The 15142-nt window shown below is 39.2% G+C and overlaps 2 protein-coding genes across 3 annotated transcripts in view; both read left to right on the top strand.

The window, feature by feature from the left end:
* LIN52 (lin-52 DREAM MuvB core complex component) overlaps window positions 1–3908 on the top strand; it is a 23228-nt gene extending 19320 nt beyond the window's left edge. Inside the window, exon 6 of the mRNA XM_072428766.1 lies at window positions 3731–3908. Coding sequence (XP_072284867.1) covers window positions 3731–3786 — 56 coding nt within the window. The 3' untranslated portion in view covers window positions 3787–3908. The remainder of the gene's footprint in view (window positions 1–3730) is intronic.
* Window positions 3909–5179: 1271 nt separating this feature from the next.
* Window positions 5180–15142, top strand: part of VSX2 (visual system homeobox 2) — a 27286-nt gene continuing 17323 nt past the window's right edge. For both annotated transcript variants that reach the window (XM_072428866.1, XM_072428865.1), the window contains exons 1-3: window positions 5180–5482; window positions 14110–14191; window positions 14813–14936. In XM_072428866.1, the coding sequence (XP_072284967.1) occupies window positions 5203–5482; window positions 14110–14191; window positions 14813–14936 (486 nt within the window). In that variant the 5' untranslated portion in view covers window positions 5180–5202. The remainder of the gene's footprint in view (window positions 5483–14109; window positions 14192–14812; window positions 14937–15142) is intronic.

The raw sequence follows: 15142 nt of genomic DNA, 5'->3' as shown, positions 1-15142 counted from the left end.
CACGTGGTATGGTATGGGTGTTGTATCTGATGGGTACACGTGGTATGGTATGAGTGTTGTATCTGATGGGTACATGTGGTGTGGTATGGGTGCCGTGCCTGATGGGGATTTTGTACTTTGTTCCTATTTCTTTGTATAAAGTGTATTCTTCACACTCTGTTTCTTGCAGTTTGGTCAGCATTGCAGGCCCTGTTTTAGTAATCTATTAATAGGGCCACTTGATGATAAGTGTATTTTCAGCAGCTTTGGTAAAACAAACATTTCCATAAGTAAATGAAGAATTCATTGGCGTCTTGTGGCTGTTTAATAAATGAATTGTGACTGATTACCTATTAATATGGACGCCTCAGGAATTCACCCGGGGGACATGGAGCAGTGAAATAGAGAGGGTCTTGTCCCCCTGGGAAATCACTTCCTCATGTCTGCAGCTTAAATATCTCGCTCAACTATCAATAAGGAGGTAATTGAATTTTGAGCACAAACATGATGCCCGATGGATGACAGAGAGGAGGGGTCTCTGCGGGACCATTTACCCCCCCTCCTCTTCCCCGTCAGGGCTCTTCATGGAAGATAGATGCTTAATCCATGAAACAGAGATTAGGCTGTGAGGATGGAGCTTCCACATGAATCCCTCACCGGCTGACCTGCAGACCACATGTGATGTGAGCGTCCAGGCCATGTATTGGCCAGTCTTATGGAACTCCTTTACAGTGGACGACAACCTTATCAGTGTTATTCCTGAGATTCCCTGAGTGTTGGCCAATGCAATTAGGTTTTCCTTTAATATTTATAGCGCATCATGGAGGATGAAAGGAGGCTGCTAACTGGTTCCTGTAAAGGTTGCTTGGTTCTTTTAGTCTGCGTTTATCCATCAGTGTGTGTATATAGCATACAAGGAAAGACTTTTCATGCAACACCTGCACTCTAGAGTCTCCATCTTCCTCTTCTTGGCAATTAAGTCATGAGAAATTCTAATCATGCAGTTTATTGTAATGCTGCTATACTGCTGTTCTGCATGTGACAGTCCCTTACCTGTCTCTTACTGTGCATATCTGCTCCACAATGCATACAAGTCTTTTATTTCTAGTACACAGATGTCTCATTTCTGGTGTATAAAACACAGCTGTCTCCCTCACTGTCGCCTCCTGGCTATTAGTGCAGTAATTATCCTCCAGCATGCTGGCTGCTCTGATTATTTTATTATTGAAAGAGACTGGACTGAGTGAAATTAATCAATCTAAATGCAATTAGCATCATGTTTAACCCAGTGATGGACATCTCAAGGTGAGGCCACCAGCGCCTTTATCCTATTAGCATTCACATCACTTTCCTCATCCTAAATTACATTTAAAGCGGCTTCTTTTAATCTGTCATGCTGCTGGAGTGCACATCTATGTTCAGCTTATTCCAGTTGTGCTGTGTGCGCCTGACACCGTCCCGAGTGCAACAATTATAATATAATTATGATATATATTTTTTGGCAAATACGTTCAATTTACATTATTTTTAGCATGACCGTGATCCATTTTTGCCCTGTGAGTGCTTGGAATTGATCACATTTGCTAGGCTTCTACTTGTCCACCCAATTTTAGAGAATTGGAATACAGGTTCTCTGTGGGATTAAGATGTGGGACGTTTCCTGGCCATGAGTCCATAATTTTATTGTTGTGATCCCTGGGACACCTCTCTATCACTTTTCCCCTTTTGTGCTTCATCATACTGGAAAATGCATCTTATCACCAAATTGTACCTGGATTGTTGGGAGAAGTTGCTCTTAGAGGAAGTTTTGATACCATTCTTTATTCATGGACAAAATTAGGTAAACTCACTCCTTTGGATATGAAGAAACCCCACAAATGGATTGTCTCAGGATGTTTCACTGTTGGCAAGCCAGAACTTTTGGCAGCGTCCATCTTTTTTTCTCTAGACAATCATTTTTAAAGATACCTCATATAGTCGGAAATGAGCATTCAACTGAGAAAATAACTTTGTACCAGTCTTCTGCTATCCAATTCCTGTACTTCTTGCAGAATTTTAGTCTGTCCTTGATATTTCTTCTTGGTTCTTTCCGGCCCTTCTTTTCACAAGGCCAATGTCCAAAAGTCTTTGCCCCGCTGTGTGTCCAGAGACACTCGCACCCCCCTGCTGCCGAGCTCTGCACTGGTGGCAACATAATTCTGTAGCTGACAGTCTTGGCAATTGTCGTACCACCACAACTAAAACTTTCACTTAACCTCCCAAGCTCTTGATGACTTGGTAAATGTGGTAAGATTCAGGTGCAATATTCTTAGTAGAAATGTCCTTGGTCCTGAGGCGAGATTGATGCAAGTGATGATGGCTCCACCTGTTTCTTTGGAGGTAACAACACAAAAAGACAATGACATTAAACACATCTGCCCATCTTTTATAGCAATCAGTTAATGTGTGTGTTACACTCTTCCCTGTGTATTCTATGTGTGTGACTCTCCACTAAGTATACTGTGTGTGTGTGAAACACTCTTCCCTGTGTATACTGTGTGTGTGTGTGTGTGACACTCTCCTCTGTGTATTATATGTGTGTATGACACTTTCCCCTGTGTATATTGTGTGTGTGTGTGTGTGTGTGTGTATATACTGTGTGTGACACTCTCCCCTGTGTGTGTTTGTGTGACACTCTCCTCTGTGTATTGTGTGTGTGTGACACTCTCCCCTGTGTATTCTATGTGTGTCTGACACTCTCCCCTGTGTATAGTGTGTGTTACACCGTCCTGGATGCACTGTGTGGTGTCATTGTTGCTATCTAGAGGTGACTGGTTGTGGTTGATATGTGGGCCCTGTTATCAGGTAGGAATGTAGGTTGTCTGGCCATATTTTATCTCTCGCCATACACAGTGCTCCTCCCTGGTCTGATGGGATTTAGGGAGCAGCATGTGTGAATTTGTTTTACCACTCAGAAATGAACAGATGTTGGTATAAATTACTGCTGTGTCTGACGTCTTGCAAATTAAAAGCCCGCTCAGCATTACTAAACAATCTCTGGGAAGAGAAGTGCCACAAGTCAATTGTTGTTTACATCGAGGAGTAAACCAACCACAAGTACAAACTGGAGGTGCAGCAATAGGGGTTTCTTACTGTACCCTACTCTTCCTTTACTCTAGCCTTTTCTCTGTCACCTTTCCTCCACCCTACTGTACCTTATCCCTTCCTATTCCCCACCCTACGGTGCTTTATCCCTTCCTGTGCCCCACCCTACGGTGCTTTATCCCTTCCTGTGCCCCACCCTACGGTGCTTTATCCCTTCCTGTCCCCCCCCCCCCCCCCCCTACGGTGCCTTCTCTTCCTGAGCCTATCCCTTCATGACTGGTGCTTTAGCTTGTTGTTGAGTTTCTGTTCTCATTTCACCTTAGAAAATCAAATGAAGAAAATGGCATTTCAGCTTGCTAATTCTTTGTTTATTTCTGTAGTTGTAATTTTTTTCTCAATGTAAAGACAACAATAAAGATAATTTCTATTTTAAAGAGAACAAGTCAACAATTGATATTTCTAGTAATGTAAATGGGCCACTCCTAAAATGCTGTAAAATAAATGGCGGTATTTACAGAGATTACCCTGTATGCATTCTCGCCATGTCAGTGTTGGGTCAGCGTGCCTGCTGTGAACACAAGTGAATAACAGTATATTTTGAATTAAAGCTGTACTTGTTACTCCTGTAACACATAGTCCAAAACTAACATTTGACTCTATCTTCCAGCCCGCGAAATGACTCGAGGAAAGTTCCTGAATATTCTGGAGAAAGTCAAGAAATAGATTTGTGGGACAGATGCAGTGATCCGTGAAGATTTGGGCTCCTGTATGTGATCGCCAGGACTCTTCTGTCATTCTGCAGCAAAACTTATTTTAGGCAAATAAAAGTCATTGATTTATTAGAATTGAATGGTGCGCAAATTTTGTTAAGTACTTTAAAAGCAATAGTTTACACATTGTATATTAAAACGTAACCACTTCTCCTATTACCAATAGAGTATGTATTGGCAAAAGAAGACCCCCCTCCCCCCCCAGCCTTGTGAATATAAAATATGGTTTTTGGTATCATTCCTAAAAATTTGTATAGATTGTATATTTTGCTAACAGAATACACATGGTACAATGGTGACAGTGGACTCTTCCAATTACTAATAGCCTTCCTGTTGACTTGTTTGGGCATTGCAAATGTATCATCTAATAGAAAGCATTACTGAATTTGGATGGGGATTGCAGATATCCACAATGCAGTATGCCATCCCTGTTAATTGTGGCTTCTGTTAATCGGCTCACATATGATGATGTACATGAAGATGTTTCGCCCCCCGTAGCTGCCAGGGGCCCACAGTCACCACCAGCTGTTCCCTCTAATCTGCACTATTATCAAGCATAGTCTACACAAATCTCCTCATTAAATCCGCCTTAGAAGGGGGATATTGGTGAAAGCCAGTTTCCTAATGTATATCAGTTATACCCACTACAGGGAATTTCATCCTAAAGGGATCCAATTCCCAAATGATTTGTAAATTAAGAGAACAAGTTACAAGAAGCAGAGGTTTCCTTCTAAAATCCGACAATCACTGGATTCACAATTCAGTGCTAAATTATACTCAAGTTTCCACTTTTCTTGTAAAACATTTGGGCCCGGCCCCACTTCCTTAATATCTCGGACCAGTTGGACACGCAGGTAAAGTCATGGTGAGAGCTGTTCAATGCTTGGCTTAGGTAAGTTTCAGCCTATGGACCATCTGGACGAAATGTCCACACAGTCGTACTCCCCTCCATTCTCCCGATTCCTTGGGACAACATTGCAATCCAAGCACCCCTTCTGTAGAGGAATGTGCACAGTTTCTAGATTACCAGGAGGAGCACTTCCCCTAAATGATATTAGTAAGACTGCGAATTCTGACAAGAAACGCTTCAAGGGTCTGCACACAGTTCTACCAGATAAAATCTGACATATACCATAGTGCTGTACAGAGAACACTGAGCCAATCCCATCAGTCTCTGTACAGAGGAGCTGACACTCTAATGCCCCCCCACAGTCACAATAAACCTAAGAGTAGGGATGATGAAAGGTGTTGGTCCCCTCCCCACCCACCACCGGTTGCCTCCTGCAGGGGGGCGGGGCCTGACTCACCCGGTGGGGTGATACATAAACTGCGGGTAAGATTGCCAGTCGGTTGTGGCTTGAGACTGAACATGATGACAGGCAGAGAGGGGCCCCCAGGAGCACCCCGAAGCACAGGATTTGGCATACAGGAGATTTTGGGACTCAATAAGGATCCACCTACCCCTCCCAGGGGCCACATTGCCCCCATACCCGCAGGGGCCCATTTACTGGCAGCTCGCTCTGGTTTGGGGCTCTTGGGGGCCACAGCCATTCCTACTTTCTATACCCAGCCGGCCCTATTACTGGGGGAGCAGCAAGGGTCCCAAAGAAGCCCAGGGCCCGAGGAGGAGAGCCGGACCTGCAGCTCAGGTGAGTCGGGGGCCCTTCCTGGACTTCGATATTGTGATATATTATAAGGAACGATATCCTCATGTTGGGTCATTATATCGACATGAAAAGAATGAAATCCCCACCTGCGATTAACAATATGATTGAACGTATATCGGAATATTTATCGATTTCTCTTCATAGCATGCAATCTGTATCGGAACAATGCGAATCATACAATTTATGTGAATATCGATCTTGATCTTAGATATTACATCTTAGTATTACATAATAGATATCGGAATGTTTTAATTCACAATATTATCCCCCAATTCATATGCATGTTAAACAATTTATAACAATATCGTCCCGATCTGATCCTAGGAAATATTGGGAATTGTCGGATATGTTTTATGACGCTGATGGAATTCCTAAGAAATAATATATTTTGTATCCTAATAATTTATATCATTTGTCTTGGTTTCCTTTATATCACTTTTTATTACTATTGTAATATGCTGCAATACATTACTGCTTATCAGAGATTGCTACAGATCGCATTTCCATCGTGATGTTTTTATCGATATGTTACAATTTGTATCGGTTTTCTACAATTTAAAGATTCTATAAAATAATTATTGACCCCATGGATATCTTTCTAATATTTTTGTTATAATCTATCAGCCGTTATTTCATTGCAATCCAATTCAATTCTTCACCCCTCATACAATTCCTATAGGATGTTATAAATATCCAATCATTTCCTGAGATTCCAGGATCCAGGAAAAGATAAAATCCAATCTAATCGGATAGATTCCTGCCATCAAGAAGAAATATTTTCCTGATAATAGAAAATAATAATTTCAGTCAGAAATATTTCCATGTGAAGGAAATTGTACAAAAACAGTTGTGGCCCCAAAACCTCCTCCAAATCTATCTATACCTCCGACACGATTTCACAATAATATCGTACAGAACAATACAGATACAAATATAATCCTGGAAATCATCAGCGGGCAGAAAGCACTTTAATTTCTATTATATTTACATACATATAATTATTATTTATTATTACATACATATAAATGTAACATGGATTCCTAGAGATACACGATGTAATGCAATATAATCGCTTGGTATATTTTACAATTTAATAAAATATATTATAAATTGACCTGCACACTGTTTGGTATACATAATACAATATAATGAGTTGCAAATCGTTCAGCATTATAATATACATGACAAGATTTTATGACAATCGTCCAGCATTCTGTACATAATACAAGATACAATATAATATTAATTTGTACATAATACAAGATACAATATAATAATAATCTGTACATAATACAAATACAAAATGCAATATAATAATAATCTGTACATAATACAATATAATAATAATCTGTACATAATACAAGATACAATATTATAATAATCTGTACATAATACAATATAATAATAATCTGTACATAATACAAGATACAATATTATAATAATCTGTACATAATACAAGATGCAATATGTTATATTAGTATTCATATTGAATTTGTGCTGCAAACATTCTGCAGGCGATCTGATTATATAAAATGCTATATTAGAGATATTAGAGGATCTTATAAAGTACATTTAATATCCAAGCCCCAAAACGAACCTAATAAAGGTAGAGAGGATTCCATTGTGTATAATGAAATCATTGGACCCGATCTGGTCTGTCATATATTGGACTGATAGCCATAATATGATAATAAATTACCGGACGAATTACAAACTGGACGAATCCTCGAATACAGAGAATGATTTCCCTGGATATTGGAAGGATCAGAATTGATCCCTATGGTCAGCTATGTGTGATCCCTCAATCTTCGGAGGGGGCTGCCAGGCTAATTGGGGTTTCTGGGTAATGAGGGTGATAGTCTGGTTTGGTCATCTGGAATGATTGGATGATAGTTTCATTTAGTAGTCTGATGGGGGTGATAGTCTGGTTTGAATAAATCTCCTAAGAAGCTGGCTGTGGAATGATGGAAGTGAATGTCCTGTTCAGTGTCTATGGGTGTAGGGGGTGTTGTTCCTGGAATAATGGGGGTGATAATCTGATTTCGTGCTTTCAAGTGATGGGGGTGATATTCCATTTTTAGAGAGGTTGGGGATGATAGTTGAATTTGGTCTCTAAGGAGAATAGGTGTGATAGTCTTGTTCAGTCTCCTGGAATCATGGGACGGAATTGAATTTAATCATTGGTTTATAGGGGATAAGGTGATCTCTTTCATTCAGTCACCTGGGATGATGGGGGTTGTCCTATCCGATTTTCTCATGGAAATATGGAAATGATTGTTTATCTGCTTCCCTTGGGGGGGGGGGGACGTTTGATTGCGTTGTGGGGGGGTCATTTGATAGTCATGTGACATTAAATTGAGTTGGTGGGATGTTATGTATTCATTTTTATCCATAATGTAGATTTATGACAGACGATGGATTGTACAAGTCTCTCTCTTTCTCTCTCTCTCCCCCTCTCTTCTCTACTCTCTCTTCTCTTTATTGTCTCTCTCTCTCCTCTCTCTCTTCTCTCTCCTCTCTCTCTTTCTTCTCTCTCTCTTCTCTCTATCTTCTCTCTCTCCTCTCTCTCTTCTCTCTGTCTTCTCTCTATCTTCTCTCTGTCTCTTCTCTCTCTCTTCTCTTTCTTCTCTCTCCTCTCTCTCTCTTCCTCTCTCTCTTTCTTCTCTCTCTCTCTCTTTCTTCTCTCTCTCTCCTCTCTCTCTTCTCTCTCCTCTGTCTTCTCTCTCTCCTCTCTCTGTCTTCTCTCTATCTTCTCTCTCTCCTCTCTCTCTATCTTCTCTCTGTCTCTTCTCTCTCCTCTCTCTCTCTCTTCTCTCTCTCTCTCCCTCTCTCTCTTTCTTCTCTCTCTCTTCTCTCTCTCCTCTCTCTCTTCTCTCTCCTCTCTCTCTTCTCTCTGTCTTCTCTCTCTCCTCTCTCTCTCTCTCTTCTCTCTCTCTCCTCTCTTCTCTCTCTCTCCTCTCTCTCTTCTCTCTCCCTCTCTCTCTTTCGTCTCTCTCTCTCTCTCTCTCTCCTCTCTCTTCTCTTTCTCTCTCTCTCCCCCCTCTCTCTCTTTCCCAGGATGGCAGAGATACAGAAGCTTTGTAAATAATTTACAAAACAAAATGGACCATCCCAGTCAATCACATTAAAGTCCAGGCTATGTGGTTAAAGATGCTCCGTGTGCAATGTAATTGTGCAGCGTAACTTCTGCTTTTGCTGGACAGCTTGACCTGGTACACCTGGGTTAGTGCCAGACAATGGGCTCCTACTTTTGAGTTAGACATTAAAGCTTACCCAGACTGATGCTGTGATTGGCTCTGGTGAAGGGGGTCAGGCCATAGAAACATTTTATGTAAGTGAGGGGGATCTTCCCTGTTGTAGTACTATACCAGTTTGTTGGAGGTCAGTTCTTAATATTCAGCTAATTATATTTCAGGATGGAGGTCCAGCCTGCATAGAATTCTATTATGGGCTGAAATCCACTTTAGTCTTCTGGTACTCTCATACATCATTACACCTGACTGTACTGTCGGAAAATTTAGCATAATGTAACACTGATATCACTGTACATTTTTATTTTTACATTTGTAGAATCAAAACCACCATCATGCAAACAGATAAGTGCACAAAATGCATTCATGAGAACGTTTTGGTGAATGTCACATAAAAATAAGCGGTTGTCACATTAAAGCTTACGCTTTAACCTTCTGATATGATGCAAAATGAATTCTCCAATCTGTATTTTTATAATTTTATTAAGTTTCCTAAAAGCAAAGAATGACTTTTTCAAATATCAAATTAGAACGCTGCACTCTGGTCTCTGCACTTGGCCTGCACTATTAAACCCCAAGAACTTTGGTTTAAAAGCAACTTTCAAAAACTAAATATGCTGTTGAAATGGAAATTATTGCAGAGAAGTTGTACAGTTTAGGGGGGAATCTGAGGGGAGTCAGCGGTACCCCTAACCCCAAGGGAAATACTGCAAGCTACAATAAATAAAATAAATATGCTGCCATTTGGAAGTGAAAGCATTTTCTTACAAATGTTGTCCTGGCAAGAAATGTCATTATTATCATTTCACAGTCCAGAATCACTTATGAATGTCTCGTAACATTGGTATATATTGTTCTTATGGGATTCTGATCATCGGAGGATTTAGTGCTGTAATACATTACACCAGAGAGTGCTGCATGGAGAAAACCAGAGAGGGCAGAACAAAGTGGAAGAGTACTAGAAAGCACAGCATGGAGTGCATCATGAAGCAAAGCCTGGAGCACATTGAGCTCAGCATGGAGCAGAGGTGGGATGCTACTGGAGAATAAAATTGGGAACATATTGCTTTAGGGGGGCGAACACAACCAAGTGTTCATGGTAGGAACAGATTTACAGCTCAATACAGATGTTTCAGCTTCCTTTATTGCTATTCTCATCTGATCACATGACAAAAAAAAAAGTTAGTGCTTGAAGACTACTGTCTGCTGGACTCCATAATCATATGTCATAATAGGAAGCAGATAGAATTATAATATAATATTATTGCCCAGGATGTGTCACTGACTGAGGGTCCTTCTGATCAATATCTCAATGGTGAAGTACTGTATGTTTAGAGCCAGTTTAACATAACACCCCTTGGAACAGGCCCAGGGGGCAAATGCCTTCCAATCCTCTACTGCTAGAAACTGAGGACACCAAAGAACATAGCATGCATTCGAGGCAGTAACACCAGAGAATGCAGCATGGAGCAAAGGTGCAAAACATCAGAGAACACAGCATAGCACAGACACCAAACTACAGTGCAGCATGGAGCTGACAAGTCATTGCAAATGGCCCTGGTCATGTCCTAGCAGAGTAATAGTCAGTATTCAGAAGTAGCTGGGAGCCCTCATCTTGTCTAGAAGTTAGAGGATAGTATTTGGACTGGGGGGTATGGTAAAGAAGAGTTTAAAATTAAGTTAGTAGTGAGAAAAAAAGAATTGTTTGCTACAGGAAATGCACCTCTGCTGTGAACAAGGACAGCACAGCAAGGTTAGCACTCCGGCCTTTGCAGTGCTGGGTCCCAGGTTTGAATCTCGGCCAGGACACTATCTGCATGGCATTTGCAGGTTCTCCCTGTGTTTGTGGTATTGGCCTGAAAATAGGAGTGTTTAATGATTAACATAGGTTAATATAAATATATCATCATATAATAGATAGATGCAAATATATTAGATATAGGAATATTACATTGGCTAGTCTGGGTATTATAGGTGTTTAATATCAACACCAGGTTATTATTAGTCTCGAAATAATGAATAATGAATAAACAAACAAACAATACGATAACAAAAAATCCTATGGCAATCTTGTTGATTGATAATAAAATATTAGGTTGATAAACGAAAGAAGAAAAACGAGATAATGGCAACAAAAAGAACATAATATATGCTAATCAGAAAAAAGGTTGAAAAGAAAGGTCATCATTTAGACCAGGAAAAGAGGTGGCCTTTAATTTTTGGCCTTACCCCGATTGCCATCTCTTGGGTCCGGTAATATTTGTTCCAGGGCAATAAATCTGAAAGAATTCATATCAAAATTATGATGAAGTCCAACATGTTGGCTTGGTGTATTACCATTTTACCGTCATTAATTAGATATATATGTTCGTAAACGCGGCATAGTGGTTGTCTTTTGGTTTTACCTAAATAGTAACAGCCGCAGATACATAACGCCATATAAATAACCCCACAAGAATTACAATTTACAGGATTATATAGTTTGGGAATAATTATAGAATGTATTTTAAACAGCTCCCTATCACGATCTTCCAAGAAGATCCATTTACATTGAGAACATGTGCCGCAGGGCAAGGTATAACTTTGTTTTTTATGGAAATCATCTGGACCAGAGAATTGACTCCTAACAATTTGGTTACTAATTGATGGTGTGTTTTTTAGATTCCCTTCTTGTAAAACTATTTCCTGATGACTTTTTTTATTAGCTTTGTGATAGGCTTTTTTTAGGATTTTTTTTACAACAATCTTTTTTGTTATATTTTTGCTTTTATATGATTAGCAGATTGGTACAGTTCCTGCAACAGGTACTTACTAATTCACGGAAAAGGGTGGGCACTAGAGGCAGGCAAAATTGTGTTCCCCACAGTGGGTTTTCGATAAAGGGTAGAAGCAAGAGTATTATCAATCAAATTTTAACATCGTATCTTTCAGTACAAAGCGTGGCTGATAATGCTGATGATATATTTTGATAACGAAGCTGCTATTGAACTTGTCGTTCTATGATCCCAATCACACTGTCACACTGCCATGTCCCCCCCCCCCCCCCTCTATTTCTATCCCTCTCTTTCTTTGTTTTGTCTATAATATGGAAATTATCAGTGATCAGTCATCTCAAATATAGCCTGTTAGTAATATGCATATTTTGATGGGAATGCTGTTTATTTTGGTTGATTGTATGATTCAATGTTCAAATATTGTGTATTTGGCTGTTCACTGAATAAAAAATAAAATTATAAAAAAAATTAACATCAAGGAAGCATATTTTAGCAGAATTAAACTCCATGGTAAATTTGGGATTGAAGTAATTAATTTAAAGGTATGCAAGGAATTCTTTAAGGGAGACTTTGTCTATGTATCTTTTCCACATTAGGATGTTGTCCAGATTCACTAACATGTCCTCCTTTGAATAAAGATTTTTTTTCCAACCTCCAAGGAACAGGTTGGCGTACGTAAGGGAAAAAACTTTGTGCCAATGGCCACTCCTTGAGTTTGCAAGTACAATTGACCATTAAAGGTGAGCACATGTTTGCTTAAAATGCAGAACAAGAGATCAAAAATTAATTATTTGAAATTCCAGCTAGACATATCTTTTTCAGACAAGTACTAATAGTTTCCACTCCTTTCTTGGGAATATTTCAATATAGTGCTTCAATATCTGTTGTAACCACAGAGGGTGGGATAGTTAATTCATCTATTATCTTAAATAATTATAGAGTATCTTTGGAAAAGATGATAGACTTTAAACATGTTGCCTTAAATAGATGTCTACAAGGTTGCTGGACTATCAATTCCCAATATGATGGGGCGGGCTGGGAGGATTTTCTGGATCTTAGGGATCTTAGGGTAGGGTTTTTTTAAAAATTCATAAACATCTTTATTAATCATGCCCTTGGGCACCAAAGATTAAATGGTTGTATTCTGACTGCAATTGTTGGAGAACTGTGTCATCAATACAGCAATACCACTCAGAATTATTTAAAATCCTTTCACACATCTGAACGTATCGCATTTTGTCCATAACCACTACATTTCCTCCCTTCTCTGCTTCATTAACTACTATAGATCCAATTTTCTGGTATATGAGCACAAATCTAAAATACAATTTTTTAGTACCCAAACCTCCTTCTCAGCACACCCTAAGTGAGCAACTATAAAACAAGGTAATCTTATCTTTGGGGAAGATTCCCCAAAATGAATAATTTGAATTCCATGTTTGATCCTGGTCCCAATCAAGTCTATGTGTAATGATTTAACTCTAGCTTCTGTCCCCAGTTTGTTTCCAACCTTCATGGTATACACACATTTTCAATTTTATATAAATATGAGCGTCAGCAATCTGTCATTAATTAAGCGTACTTCTAGGCAAAACTTCTAGGAGCAGAAACGGGTTAGGCCTTCTGTATTCCCAAAACAAGAGACGGTGAGAAATCTTCTAATGAGGACACTGACAACCCTCTAACAGGGCAATACCCCAATTTGGGAAGATTTCCACTCATTTAATGTTATATCTCTGGCACAGGAATCGAAGGGAAATTTCACAAATGCTACATGCACAGCAAACCTTTCTCTACACTAATTCAAACTAGGTCAGAAGGTGACAGAAGGTGAAAATAGATATGTGGATAGGGTTGTGTTTTGGGATGGCACATGGAGAATGTTTCTAAAAAAGTATAAATACTTCACCCTAGTAATAACTTTAACACTATCTATCTATCTATTATCTAAAAGCTGAAATGTTTCAGAGTAATTATATTGTTGGATGATAAGGAGATGAGGAGGAAAGGTTGGGGATATAAGAAGGAAGGGTAAGGAAACGTGAAGAAACAAGAAAGTGTTGAATAAATGATAGTGAGAAGATATGGTGAAGCAGAGAATAAGAAATATGAAAGATTGAGGAAATGGTGAAAACAGGCAGGGCAGACTGACAAGAGGTGGTGAGGAAGAGGAGGTTAGGTTAACTATTTTTTAATAGAAAAGGGTGAAGAAGAGGGCAAGAGATCTTCCATATCAAATATACATGTTAAGCTTTCATGGTAGTAAGTGTTTTTATGTGTTTAATTCTTTCTGGACAAACCACTACATTTGTTTTATATTTATTTTTTGAGGTATGATTGTCCATTGTTGCTAATCACTTTTGGATATAAACAATTATATGGTTGCAGCAAAATTTAGTTTGAAGTGCTTTATCCATTTATCTATTTAAAAGACATGGTACAAAAAAGCTGAACATGACGACATAATGACAAAGAAAAACATCTTACTATAGTCCTACTGTTTTTTTTTTTTCATACTGTTCTCATTATGTATGTGCTGGATTTCACCGAGAACATCTAACAGACAGTTTTCATTTCACTCCAGACTCTGAAGAGATTTCATCCACAGACAGAAAAGAGAACAAATCCCTTAATCAAAACAAGAAACGGAAGAAGAGGAGGCACAGGTACCCTGCATTCCATCTATCCGATTGTTCATCCGTCCATCCATCCATCACTTCGTCCATCCACCTTCAGCCAGGAATTCATGTTGGGAAGAGGGTGAATATCCCATTACTGCTCCAATTGTGGGTCTTAGTCTAGCAACAACAATATTCATTAGAGTACCATATGAATTTACAATTTTTGGTTCATGTCGGGTCAAGTCTGGGCCACCAACTTCTATTTTAATCAGGTCGCATCAATTTTTACTCTACTCCAGTTGTCAATGATGCAACATGGAAATATAATATTTCAGGCAACACATCATATGTCCTGTCTGTTTCTTCTCTTTATTTACTCTTTATCAAGGCAATAAAGTGTGAATTCGACTTCATAAGCACATGCTACAACACTCAAAAAAAGAAGAAAATCTCCAGTTTAAAATAAAAGTCTAATTTTCTCATAAACTTTAAACAGAAAGCTGGCATTATTGTTACTTGATTGAGTGAGCCCTACATTTGGGGTCCAGCATGTATCCTAGGTGGTAGCCCCAAGGGGACTTCAATAGTTGTTATTAGTTTGCAGTGAATGCACGGGGTGGGTTTACTAGTTTAGATTCATACTAATGATATCTGATCCCTTTCCAGGACAATCTTTACCTCGTACCAGCTGGAGGAACTGGAGAAAGCCTTCAACGAGGCCCATTATCCTGATGTATATGCGCGGGAGATGCTGGCAATGAAAACAGAACTCCCAGAGGATCGGATACAGGTAACATCTTTAGGAAAAAAGACCAACAATTCTCTACAGGAAATAATCTTCAAGGCTTCCTGTTACAATGTTTAAGAACACCTTTATTGAAGATAGATTAGAGTACAGGGGAGGTAAAGGAAGGAATGTACAGAATACATAATGAAGTGGATATTGGGGTACAGAGGAGGTATAGGAAGGGCTGTACAGAATATATAATTTGAGTG

The sequence above is a fragment of the Pyxicephalus adspersus genome, chromosome 12, assembly GCF_032062135.1.
Source record: "Pyxicephalus adspersus chromosome 12, UCB_Pads_2.0, whole genome shotgun sequence".
Classification (NCBI taxonomy): domain Eukaryota; kingdom Metazoa; phylum Chordata; class Amphibia; order Anura; family Pyxicephalidae; genus Pyxicephalus; species Pyxicephalus adspersus.
The sequence above is the reverse complement of the archived record's forward strand: the minus strand, read 5'-3'. Positions and strand labels throughout refer to the sequence as shown.